The following is a 14,227-nucleotide window of genomic DNA, read 5'->3' on the forward strand; positions in this document are numbered from 1 at the left end:
ATCACTTCAAAAATTAGGCTACCTGTGCATGTTCACCCACTCAATCATTCCAAACTGCATGTATTGTATACTCACTCAATTTGATGAATGGAAATAGACATTTGTTACAAAACACCAAACAGTGTGCCTATTGACATTCAGTGATTGCCATTGCTTAGGCTTACATTCATTGATGCGTCTTGCTGCCAAATTTACCTTTTTTGTAGCCTAAAAAGTCGGGACACCTGAAATGGGTCTGAAACTGTCCCTGGAAAAATGGGACGGTCAACCTAACATACAAGTTCAATTTACTAGACAAGGCTACAATGTGTATTACCATGAACGTCAAATAGGCCTACCAGTAGCCAGTGATGTAATGGTAAAAATAAGGTAAGTCAATTCTGAAATCCTGTCTCTTTCTAAAAAAAAAGGTAACACTCCCTATACTTTCAATGCCTTTTTCTGAAAATCTGAGTAAATGGTGTTAACCCTCCACTAGGCCTACACCACTGTCGGTTGCCTACCCTCTTTTAGCTGAGACAATTTAACACACATGAATACACCCAGAAGAGGTAGCCTACATTCAACATAATACATGAGTAGAATCAAAACATGTTTTGATACTGTAAATCGCTAAATGTATTTTCTTACATTAATGGCATTAATTAGTGTTATTTGTCATTATTAAGCATTTAACAATTGAATTAGAAAATGTAACTTAAACCTTGTATGAATCATGGATCTTGGAGAATGCCCTGTAACTATGCCTACATAATATTTTGCCTTGAAATGTTTCGCCATGAAAACAGCTCCCATGGGCACACAAATCCCAAATAATGTAGGCCTACGCCATTTCAAAATGTAATGCTTCTAACCGAACGTTAACGACAGTAGACTTATAAGTCACATTATAGGCCTACTGTCATTATCGTATAGCCAGCCTGCTTGTTGGATGGATTGGATGCGCATTGGTGTCTAGCTTAAGGCTAGTTGTCTAGTGATATTGTCGACCATCATCAGCTGATCCAAGAAAGAAAACAAATATTGATAGAAAATGATAAAGCTAATTAAATGCTCCATTACTTCTAGCCACGGAGAACACCAGTACCTGTGCGCATCTGAAAAACAAAGCAATGAGCGCTCTAAACAGCTGACTGACAAAAGCAAACAATGACAAATCAACTGATAAATCTAATACATTGGAATAAAGGCTATTTTTTATCAAGGACGCATGGCAAACAAATGGCGAAAATGAGGAAGTACAAAGAAAAATCTACGTGTAAAGGAGCTCCGCTGAGGCTGAAATTCAACACTACTAAATGGACAGCACCACCGCATAGAAATAAATGGTTTAAACCATGACAAAGAGGTGGGGGTGTTTGTTTAATTTAGAAGCTTTTATTTTCATATTTACCACTGTAAAACATAGAAATAGTAGAATGGTTCAATTAGCATTATTTAGAGACCCCTCCCAAACTTTTTGTTGCATTTAGGGCAGCTAATGTCTCATTCAGGGGAGCTAAGCCCACCTGGCTCCCCTGTAATTCACACCTTGACTGTACAGTATGCAGGCTCTTGCAGTAGAATTACATTATTCGCAGAGTGGCAGTGCGAGTAGTTTGAGTGAGCAGTTAGCATTCAATCAATCAAGAAAACAATAAAGATACATATTCTACACTAACTCTAAAAAGTTCTGGGACACTGTAAAGTCCATGGAGAATAAGAACACCTCCTCCCAGCTGCCCACTGCACTGAAGATAGGAAACACTGTCACCACTGATAAATCCACCATAATTGAGAATTTCAATAAGCATTTTTCTACGGCTGGCCATGCTTTCCACCTGGCAACTCCTACCCCGGTCAACAGCACTGCACCCCCAACAGCAACTCGCCCAAGCCTTCCCCATTTCTCCTTCTCCCAAATCCATTCAGCTGAAGTTCTGAACGAGCTGAAAAATCTGGACCCCTACAAATCAGCCGGGCTAGACAATCTGGACCCTTTCTTTCTAAAATTATCTGCAGAAATTGTTGCCACCCCTATTACTAGCCTGTTCAACCTCTCTTTCGTGTCATCTGAGATTCCCAAAGATTGGAAAGCAGCTGCGGTCATCTCCCTCTTCAAAGGGGGGGACACTCTTGACCCAAACTGCTACAGACCTATATCTATCCTACCATGCCTTTCTAAGGTCTTCGAAAGCCAAGTCAACAAACAGATTACCGACCATTTCGAATCTCACCATACCTTCTCTGCTATGCAATCTGGTTTCAGAGCTGGTCATGGGTGCACCTCAGCCACGCTCAAGGTCCTAAACGATATCTTAACCGCCATCGATAAGAAACATTACTGTGCAGCCGTATTCATTGATCTGGCCAAGGCTTTCGACTCTGTCAACCACCACATCCTCATCGGCAGACTCGACAGCCTTGGTTTCTCAAATGATTGCCTCGCCTGGTTGACCAACTACTTCTCTGATAGAGTTCAGTGTGTCAAATCGGAGGGTCTGCTGTCCGGACCTCTGGCAGTCTCTATGGGGTGCCACAGGGTTCAATTCTTGGACCGACTCTCTTCTCTGTATACATCAATGAGGTCGCTCTTGCTGCTGGTGAGTCTCTGATCCACCTCTACGCAGACGACACCATTCTGTATACTTCCGGCCCTTCTTTGGACACTGTGTTAACAACCCTCCAGGCAAGCTTCAATGCCATACAACTCTCCTTCCGTGGCCTCCAATTGCTCTTAAATACAAGTAAAACTAAATGCATGCTCTTCAACCGATCGCTACCTGCACCTACCCGCCTGTCCAACATCACTACTCTGAACGGCTCTGACTTAGAATACGTGGACAACTACAAATACTTAGGTGTCTGGTTAGACTGTAAACTCTCCTTCCAGACCCATATCAAACATCTCCAATCCAAAGTTAAATCTAGAATTGGCTTCCTATTTCGCAACAAAGCATCCTTCACTCATGCTGCCAAACATACCCTTGTAAAATTGACCATCCTACCAATCCTCGACTTTGGCGATGTCATTTACAAAATAGCCTCCAATACCCTACTCAACAAATTGGATGCAGTCTATCACAGTGCTATCCGTTTTGTCACCAAAGCCCCATATACCACCCACCATTGCGACCTGTACGCTCTCGTTGGCTGGCCCTCGCTTCATACTCGTCGCCAAACCCACTGGCTCCATGTCATCTACAAGACCCTGCTAGGTAAAGTCCCCCTTATCTCAGCTCGCTGGTCACCATAGCATCTCCCACCTGTAGCACACGCTCCAGCAGGTATATCTCTCTAGTCACCCCCAAAACCAATTCTTTCTTTGGCCGCCTCTCCTTCCAGTTCTCTGCTGCCAATGACTGGAACGAACTACAAAAATCTCTTAAATTGGAAACACTTATCTCCCTCACTAGCTTTAAGCACCAACTGTCAGAGCATCTTACAGATTACTGCACCTGTACATAGCCCACCTATAATTTAGCCCAAACAACTACCTCTTTCCCAACTGTATTTTATTTATTTATTTATTTTGATCCTTTGCACCCCATTATTTTTATTTCTACTTTGCACATTCTTCCATTGCAAAACTACCATTCCAGTGTTTTACTTGCTATATTGTATTTACTTTGCCACCATGGCCTTTTTTGCCTTTACCTCCCTTCTCACCTAATTTGCTCACATTGTATATAGACTTTTTTTTTTTTTTACTGTATTATTGACTGTATGTTTGTTTTACTCCATGTGTAACTCTGTGTCGTTGTATGTGTCAAACTGCTTTGCTTTATCTTGGCCAGGTCGCAATTGTAAATGAGAACTTGTTCTCAACTTGCTTACCTGGTTAAACAAAGGTGAAATAAAAACATACATACTATGAATGCATACGCAAAGGAAACATATTTAAAGTGTGGGCCTTCCAAAGGATAGTGATCAAGACAAAGGGAAAATCATGTTCATGCGGGGAAACCAGAAGGGTGCCATTTCCAAATAACATACTGTATATATTGAGTGTACACAGAAAAGTGTGCTGTTTAATAAAAAAAATAGCAGAGGTCATCATAAATCAATGTCAGTTTTCCAATTTTCTAACGCAGTTAACATTGTTTCAACCCTGAGCAGAGTAGTAGGCTGGGTTACATAATTCAAGACCAAAATGAGGAGAAAATATCTTCCCTGTGGTTGACTAAGCATTTCCAATGCAGAAGAAAGTTTCAAGACCAATCAATTTACAACATAAAAGACAATTAATTTGGAAAAACAAAATGTAAGAACTAAAACATTAGATGAATGCAACATTATTGGGAATCCTTCAGTCTCGGCAAAATCATTATAATACAAGAAACCCAATGGCAAACAATGCAGGAGGTCGGAGAATCATTGAACCCTTTTGCTCCCCAATTTCATGGTACCCAATTGGTAGATACAGTCTTGTCTCATCACTGCAACTCCCGTACGGAGTTGGGAGAGGCAAAGGTCGAGAGCCGTGCATCCACCGTAACACAACCCAAACAAGCCACATTGCTTCTGGACACCATGCCCACTTATCCTGGAAGCCACACCAATATGTCAAAGGAAACACTGTACACCTGGTGACTGTGTCAGCGTGCACTGCGCCCAGCCTGCCACAGGAGTTGCTAGTGCGCGATGGGACAAGGATATCCATGCCGGCCAAACCCTCCCCTAACCCGGATGACGCTGGGCTAATTGTGCACCGCCCCCATTGGTCTCCCAGTCGCGGCCAGCTGCGACAGAGCCTGGACTTGAACCCAGACTCTCTAGTGGCACAACTAGCACTGCAATGCCATTGTGCCACTCGGGAGGCCCATAATCTTTACTTTTTACAGCAATAAGCAGTGCCACGTCTGTACATTAGATAGCACTATAATGGGAAATAGTCAATATAAGATATCCAATAAAACTTTAAATGTATTCTTTCAACCAAGAACTTTACCATTAGGATAAACAATCCTTCCTGAATCCCCTTCCACTTCCTCAATTATTGGCTATTAGATGCACAGAATGTATGATGAAAGATTAACAAAAACATTTCATTGTACAAGCCATATGCACAGGCATTTCAGATTTCTCATATGATGTTACACTCAAAGAGAACACTTATCCTCTCTTGTTTTCAATAACATATCTGTATAATTAGTGGTCTTCAGGGATTGTTAAAAACGTATTTCCCTCACGGTGCTCTCTATGCCTCAAGCTCTGGTACCATGTAATTTTAATGAAGGCATTAATAGTTCATGATCTGACTGAGTCACTAGCTCTGGTCTCCTACAAGTTACTTTCGGTCACATTCCAACTGCATTCAAAGAGATGATGGTGCAGTGAAAAAGTCCCACATTGAGCCCTGTATTAACCATTTACACACCTTGCAGTAAGAGGATTATGCGTGGGGCAGTATTTATGTGTAACATCAACCGAGTAAATATCCAGTGTAGTGTATGAGTGATGTGCAGTGTGTGTGTGAGACTCACCTTCAGGTAATCCCCCTCATGGAGCTGGAAGTGAGTGGCTGTGACACGGATGCCCTTCCCTGTCTCCGTCTCAATGCGGTAAATGCACTCATGGTTATTGTCATAATTGGATGGGTAATTGGGTGATAGCAGAACCCCCTCACTCCCAACGGTAGTGGCTCCACATTCAGCTAGGCAGAGAGACAGAGCGAGAAAGAGCAGGAAAGAGAGAGACAGAGCAGGAGAGAGAGAATGAGCCAAAGAGAGACAGAGGAATGGAGATAATTTGATATTAAGACATTTCATGGCAATCTGGGTTTGAAGCAAGAAAAATATCTTGATTAACTTTAGAGAACTGTCAAATTTCCCTACACACTAGAAGCTGCTCATTCCACAGAACGATAGAGAGAGAGAGAGCGAGAAGAACTGTGAGAAAATATACAGTATATCTGGCGGTCATGAAACTGAAGAGGGGCATTAAAGGAGCAGTTTAACCCAGAGTGAAGAGTTCACCACAAATATTCAGCAGGTTGAACCCAGAATACTTCAGCAGCTGCTGCTCTGTTACCCACTGATGGGCCAATCAGGTGTTGCCCCTGTTGGAATATTACCCATTGGCATATTGATGAATCGCCACAACAGAAACTTGAGAGGAATATGAATTAATGAACGGCTCTCTGCATCAAGTGTGTGTTGGTCACAAAGGCTCAGGGCTTTGCTGGAATTGGATGTCCTTGTAGTTAACATTCTGATGTTGTTCCTCAGGTATAGAAGCAGATGTTGTCTGTAGAACTTGAGCTGTGTGAGCTTGAGCCCGAGTTAAGTTATCGTGGGGTGATTGCCTAATTTTCTCTACTGAACTTTTTATGGGAAAGCACAAGGTTCTTTGTAAGGGATGACAAAATGACAGCCTGATAATCTGTTAGCACAATAGATATGATATGTGATATGTGTTTAACTGTGTCCAAACTCTGCCCTGGTTTCATGCTCTGCCCATAAAATAGTACGTAATTGATAATAGGAACGAGTTATATTCTCATTTGGCCGCCTTTCGTTCCAGTTCTCTGCTGCCTGTGACTGGAACGAATTGCAAAAATCGCTGAAGTTGGAGACTTTTATCTCCCTCACCAACTTCAAACATCTGCTATCTGAGCAGCTAACCGATCGCTGCAGCTGTACATAGTCTATCGGTAAATAGCCCACCCATTTTTACCTACCTCATCCCCATACTGTTTGTATTTATTTACTTTTCTGCTCTTTTGCACACCAATATCTCTACCTGCACATGACCATCTGATCATTTATCACTCCAGTGTTAATCTGCAAAATTGTAATTATTCGCCTACCTCATGCCTTTTGCACACAATGTATATAAACTCCCCCTTTTTTTTCCTACTGTGTTATTGACTTGTTAATTGTTTACTCCATGTGTAACTCTGTGTTGTCTGTTCACACTGCTATGCTTTATCTTGGCCAGGTCGCAGTTGCAAATGAGAACTTGTTCTCTAACTAGCCTACCTGGTTAAATAAAGGTGAAAAATAAAATATATATTTTTTTAAATTCTGCAATTGAGGTAAATCAATCAATCTATTACAAACTAGCTCATTCACTTGCATTACACTGTATGTTCAGTATAGCTCATTCTCCTGTCATGGGTAAAGTACAGTACAAGTTTTTTCAAAGTACAAGTATTCCCAGTTTGTCCAAACGAAATGAAAGCATGTGTCCACCTACCCACACACCTTGGCAGGGCTCCACTCCAGACCCTCCGGCCTCCCCCCAGGCAGGTGATCTTGTGGTCCCCCTCCAATCGATAACCCGGGAAGCAGGAAAAAATGAGTGAGTCCCCCACGCCAAACTGGAAACCAACTCGCCGGCTGTAGGCTGGCACTCCTGGATCTTCACAAGGCTCTAGGCTGTACTCTGTGGAATACACCAACATGTTTATTAACCCTCAAACTACCATCACACAGTATTTTACATACGTGGACATTTTGGCCCCAGAAGCCATTGGAAAAAGCAACAATCATCGCAAAATATCAACTTAATTCTTGTTAAAATATCTTTAGACATGTAAATAATGTTATCTGAAATATACATTTACCATAACAGACTGATGTTTTAGCAAAATTACAGTTATTTTGCATATCCTATAAAACTAAAATACTATAGGTTTAGTACAATCCACTAAAATGCAGATTTGCCGTCATTTGATTGTAGAATAATTTCATTTTTAAAATGTAGAATTATATATGTGTTTTATAGTTATGTGGTAAAAATTACCAGAATTTGAAGTCATCTAAAATGTAATCTACGTAATCCCCAAAAGTAATTGTTTACTGCATCATGAGAAGACCATAAGCAATAACTAGTAATGTTGCATACTCTAAGGTTAAAATCTCACCTTTTTGGTAAAAATAGTTATAAATTGCTGAGGTGTAGTCACATTTAAAGACACATTTAAAGACACAAGCTCACATAGTACAAATATGAAAATATGAAATATTCTATATGATGTATTTGGTATTCAACAAAACTGTATGAATAAGGCTTGAAATGACATAAAAATTAAAATGACTAAATATAGTACAATAACATAAAAAATATTTAACCTTCCTTATAACTGTAAAGTATATATTTGTATGTTTAGTGTTAGAGAAAATTTGCATAATTTCTAAAGTTCTCTCTTGATCAAAACCGTTGTGAACGTCACACAATTAATCTTGCCCATCTATGAATAACATAAATAGTTATTTGTTTAAAATCTATTCATGGATATAAATCAGTCTCTGAATGTGCTATAGTGATGAAACCACTCTCAACTGCTGTGCTACAATGTAAGGATGTACAGTACGTAGCCTCGTTATTGTTATGTACATTTCTTGTGTTACTTTTTGATTGATTTGATTATTTATCTTTAGTTTATTTAGTAAATATTTTATTAACTCTATTTCTTGGGCTTGTAAGTAAGCATTTCACGGTAAGGTACACCTGGTCTATTGTGACAAATGTCACAAATACAATTTGATTTGATTGTAGGAATGTGCTTTGTTAATGGCTGTGAAGTAGGGAGAGAGCCAGGAGTTGGACAGCCTGAAGAGCAAATAAAATGGTAGAAGGGAAATCCCAGCTTCAATTGGTTTCAGATGCGCAGCAATATACACACACGGCAGTAGGCCTACGCGTGAATGTTCAAAAATGCAATTTGTGGAAACACACCATTCTAAAATGTGCACAGCACATGCAAGTGGTTTCATGGACATAGATGGAAATATCCCTTTGAAATAGGAGGGATATAAAGATGCAACAACTATCATGGGTTATTAATATGATTAGGATAATACCATTAGCTGCTATACAATCACATACAGTTGAAAGAAAGCCAATAGAACAGGAGATGCCTTTATAATGCCTTTATAAAAAATAATTGCCTCCACATTTCTATGGTGGGTTTTTGACTATATGCTACTTTGAAGCAAGGTAAAAGAGACATGCCTCATAATATGAAGTAGAACTTCCAGGTTTCAAACAATTAAGGAACAGGAAAAATATAGCGATGCTAATGATAGGCATAACCGTTGTAAAGGTTTTCCTCCTCCTCTTCAGAGGAGGTGTAGCAAGGATTGGACCAAGATGCGGCGTCGTAAGTGTCCATGGTTGTTTATTTAAAAACATAAACTGAACACTCAATGAATACAAAAACAATAAACGTGAACAAAACCGAACCAGTACCGTGTGGCGAACAAACACAGACACGGAAACAATCACCCACAAAACAACAGTGAAACCCAGGCTACCTAAGTATGATTCTCAATCAGAGACAACTAACGACACCTGCCTCTGATTGAGAACCATACTAGGACCAACACAGAAAATCAACCTAGAAACACAAAACATAGAATGCCCACCCAACTCACGTCCTGACCAACTAAAACAAACAAATAACACAAGAACTAGGGTCAGAACGTGACAACCGTTCACTGGCAGATGGAAAGGCTTTCCCAAAAACGCTCTCTATTAATAATGTTAACTAGCTACAAAGTACACAGTAAGCATTAAACAATTGATATTTATAAAAGTATCGCGTGGTAGTGAATGTTTGAAGTCACTAACTTCATACTCCATTGGAAAACTGGATTACGTTGTGCAATGTGACGGAGGTCACAGAGAATTACGTTTTTATAAAATACGACAGATTGCTGCACAAAAAGAAAAGTCCCTTCAAATCAAACTTTATTTGCCACATGCGCCGAATACAACAAGTGTAGACGTTACTGTGAAATGCTTACTTACAAGCCCTTAACCAAGTGTCCAGGTCAAGAATAAGAAAATATTTACCAAGAAGGCTAAAATAGTAAAAGTAAAAGTAATAATAAAAAGTAACACAAAAAGAATAACAAAAACAAGGCTATATACAGGGGGCACCGGTACCGAGTCAGTGTGCAGGGGTACAGTCTAATTGAGGCAATCTGTACATGTAGGTGGGGGCGAAGTGACTACGCATAGGTAACAAACAAACAGTGAGTAGCAGCAGTGTACAAGAGAGGGGAGGGGTCAATGTAAATTGTCCTGTGGCAATTTTTTTGAATTGTTCAGCAGTCTAATGACTTGTGGGTAGAAACTGTTGAGGAGCCTTTTGGTCCTAGACTTGGCGCTCCGGTACCGCTTGCCGTGTGGTAGCAGAGAACAGTCTATAACTTGGGTGACTGGAGTCTCTGACAATTGTCTGGGCTTTCCTCTGACACCGCCTAGTATATAGGTCCTGGATGGCAGGGAGCTTGGCCCCATTGATGTACTGGGCTGTTCGGACTACCCTCTGCAGTGCAAACGCAGAGCGATTGCCATACCAGGCGGTGATGTAACTGGTCAGGATGCTCTCGATGGTGCAGCTGTAGAAACTTTTGAGGATCTGGGGACCCAAGCCAAATCTTTTCAGTCTCCTGAGGGGGAAAAGGTTTTGTCGTGCCTTCTTTACGACTGTCTTGGTATGTTTGGACGATGATAGTTTGTTCGTGAGGTGGACACCAAGGAACTTGAAACTCTCGACCCGCTCCACTACAGCCCTGTCCATGTTAATGGGGGCCTGTTCGGCCCGCCTTTTCCTGTAGTTCATGATCAGCTCCTTTGTCTTGCTCACATTGAGGGAGAGGTTGTTGTCCTGGAACCACACTGCCAGTTCTCTGACCTCCTCCCTATATGCCGTCTCATCGTTGTAGGTGATCAGGCCTATCATTGTTGTGTCATCAGCAAACTTAATGATGGGTTTGGAGTTGTGTTTGACCACGCAGTCGTGGGTGAACAGGGAATACAGGAGGGAAAAAAGCACACAACCTGAGGGGCCCCAGTGTTAAGGATCAGCGTGGCAGACATGTTATTGCATACTCTTACCACCTGGGGGCGACCCATCAGGAAGTCCAGGATCCAGTTACAGAGGGAGATGTTAAGTCCAGAGTCCTGAGCTTAGTGATGAGCTTCGTAGGCACTGTGGTGTTGAACGCTGAGCTGTAGTCAATGAATAGCATTCTCACATAGGTGTTCCTTTTGTCCAGGTGTAAAAGGGCAGTGTGAAGTGCGATTGAGATTGCGTCATCTGTGGATCTGTTGGGGCGGTACGCGAATTGGAGTGGGTCTAGGGTGTCCGGGAGGATGCTGTTGGTGTGAGTCATGACCACCCTTTCAAAGCACTTCATGGCTACTGATGTGAGTGCCACGGGGCGGTAATCATTTAGGCAGGTTACCTTCGCTTCCTTGGGCACAGGGACTATAGTGGTCTGCTTGAAACATGTAGGTATTACAGACTCGGTCAGGGAGAGGTTGAAAATGTCAGTAAAGACACTTGACAGTTGGTCCTCGCATGCTTTGAGTACACGTCCTGGTAATCCGTCTGGACCAGCGGCTTTGTGAATATCGACCTGTTTGAAGCTTTTGTTTACATCGGCTATCAAGAGTGTTATCACACAGTCATCCAGAACAGCTGGTGCTCTCGTGCATGCTTCAGTGTTGCTTGCCTCGAAGCGAGCATAAAAGGCATTTAGCTCGTCTGGTAGGCTTGCGTTACTGGGCACCTCGCGTCTAGGTTTCCCTTTGTAGTCCGGAATAGTTTTCAAACCCTGCCACATCCGACGAGTGTCAGAGCATATATTTATGTTTTTCTTGTTTGATGGTTCGTTTGAGGGCATAGCGGGAGTTCTTATAAGCGTCCAGGTTAGTCTCTCGCTCCTTGAAAGCGGCAGCTTTAGCCTTTAGCTCGATGCGGATGTTGCCTGTAATCCATGGCTTCTGGTTGGGACATGTATGAACAGTCACTGTGGGGACAACGTCATCGATGCACTTGATGAAGCCAATGACTGAGGTTATGTATTCCTCAATGCCATTGGATGAATCCCGAAAGATATTCCAGTCTGTGTAGCATCCGCATCATCTGACCACTTCCATATTGAGCGAGTCACTGGTATTTCCTGTTTTAGTTTTTGCTTGTAAGCAGGAATCTGGAAGATAGAATTATGGTCAGATTTTGTCACGCCCTGATCTGTTTCACCTGTCCTTGTGATTGTCTCCACCCACTCAAGGTGTCGCTGATTTTTTCTCTGTGCCAGTTCGTCTTGTATGTTTTTTCAAGTCAACCAGCATTTTTCCCGTTCTCCTGCTTTTTGCTATTCTCCTCTTTCTAGTCGTCCTGGTTTTGACCCTTGCCTGTTTCTGGACTCTGTACCCGTGTCACGATAATTTTCCATTTCAATAATGATAATTCAACAATCATTCAATCTTTATCCAATTTCCCGAGGTTTGTAAGACCCTAGGTTTAATAATAATTAGACAAATACTCAGCTTAATGCAAAAGGCTTGTATAGTTTATTCATGAGAGCTCTAAAGACAAAAATGAAGACTCAGTCTTTTTATAATATACACACACATTCCTATCTTTAGGTCACTCCCTTCTCAAATGACAAGTACTTTTCCACTAACCACATTGTCGACAAAGAACCATCAATCCTGTCACATTCTTCAAGCCTTTCACTTCCCCTCCCCCGTTGGGGCCCTCTTGGTTTGAAAACCTCTGATGGTTTTCTATTATCTGTTTTACAACTTCACTCTGCTTACATCCCTACTAAAGACTATAATTCTAACATAGCAAACACTTCTTTATATTATCTTCTTATGATTCTCAAACATTTCACACCATTATACAATATCAGAGTGGAACACTTTAGCCATTATCTCAAACCATACAAATTAATCTAACAACCCGCCTGCCTGAATTGACCACGAACCAGTCTGCCACTCTGTACCTCCTGGACTCTGATCTGGTTTTGACCTTTTGCCTGTCCACGACCATTCTCTTGCATACTCCTTTTGGATTAATAAACATTGTAAGACTTCAACCATCTGCCTTCTATGTCTGCATCTGGGTCTCGCCTTGTGTCATGACAGATTTGCCAGATGGAGGGCTGGGGAGAGCTTTGTACGCATCTCTGTGTGTGGAGTAAAGGTGGTCTTGGATTTGGCAAAGTGGGTGGGGTTATATCCTGCCTGTTTGGCCCTGTCTGGGGGTATCATCGGATGGGGACACAGTGTCTCCTGACCCCTCCTGTCTCAGCCTCCAGTATTTATGCTGCAGTAGTTTATGTGTCAGGGGGCCAGGGTCAGTCTGTTATATATGGAGTATTTCTCCTGTCTTATCCGGTGTCCTGTGTGAATTTAAGTATGCTCTCTCTAATTCTCTTTCTCTCTTTCTTTCTCTCTCTCGGAGGTCCTGAGCCCTAAGACCATGCCTCAGAACTACCTGGCATGATGACTCCTTGCTATCCCCAGTCCACCTGGCCGTGCTGCTGCTCCAATTTCAAATGTTCTGCCTGCGGCTATGGAACCCTGACCTGTTCACCGGACGTGCTACCTGTCCCAGACCTGCTGTTTTCAACTCTCTAGAGACAGCAGGAGCGGTAGAGATAATATCAATGATCGGCTATGAAAAGCCAACTGACATTTACTCATGAGGTGATGACTTCTTGCACCCTCGACAACTACTGTGATTATTATTATTTGACCATGCTGGTCATTTATGAACATTTGAACATCTTGGCCATGTTCTGTTATACTCTCCACTCGGCACAGCCAGTAGAGGACTGGCCACCCCTCATAGCCTGGTTCCTCTCTAGGTTTTTTCCTATGTTTTGGCCTTTCTAGGGAGTTTTTCCTAGCCACCGTGCTTCTACACCTGCATTGCTTGCTGTTTGGGCTTTTAGGCTGGGTTTCTGTACAGCACTGATATATCAGCTGATGTAAGAAGGGCTATATAAATACATTTGATTTGAATAAGTAGAAAAATAAGTTACACAAAACGCAAAAAAAATACCAAAATTGCACAATTGGTTGGGAGAATGTAAAACGTCAGCCATGATCTTCTGTGCCATCTTTCAAACACTGTTACATGTGTTTTGTAATCAAAGTATGGTCTGTCAAAGCATCTGGTTATTATTGTTATTTATTTTGAAATGTTTGTATTTCATCTGTTTGGTAATGCCAACCTGTCCTGTTCTCTACTCACCACCACTGTGAATTGGCTCCTATTTGAGCGGGCCGTTGAAGATAGGCACAGGCTGCAAACCTCTTGTTATTTGGTTTCTCCTGTTTCTCAGGGGTGTTTTCATTGTTTATTGGAAATGTTTATGCTAACTGTGTTAAGTGTTGACCATAAGAATGTTAATTTGGGCAATTGTAATAACTTTAAAGTGTGCTATTTAGAGGTTTAAATGGTTTATGCCAAGTGGTTATTTAGGATTCC

The 14,227-nt window shown here is 41.7% G+C and overlaps 1 protein-coding gene across 1 annotated transcript in view; it reads right to left on the reverse strand.

The window, feature by feature from the left end:
* Nucleotides 1-14,227, reverse strand: part of LOC115113847 (CUB and sushi domain-containing protein 1-like) — a 494,033-nt gene that overhangs the window by 137,524 nt on the left and 342,282 nt on the right. Inside the window, exons 21-22 of the mRNA XM_029641828.2 lie at nucleotides 7,180-7,368; nucleotides 5,466-5,635 (exon numbers count right to left, since the gene is read on the reverse strand). Coding sequence (XP_029497688.2) covers nucleotides 5,466-5,635; nucleotides 7,180-7,368 — 359 coding nt within the window. The remainder of the gene's footprint in view (nucleotides 1-5,465; nucleotides 5,636-7,179; nucleotides 7,369-14,227) is intronic.

The sequence above is a fragment of the Oncorhynchus nerka genome, linkage group LG28, assembly GCF_034236695.1.
Source record: "Oncorhynchus nerka isolate Pitt River linkage group LG28, Oner_Uvic_2.0, whole genome shotgun sequence".
In the NCBI taxonomy this organism is placed as follows: Eukaryota; Metazoa; Chordata; class Actinopteri; order Salmoniformes; family Salmonidae; genus Oncorhynchus; species Oncorhynchus nerka.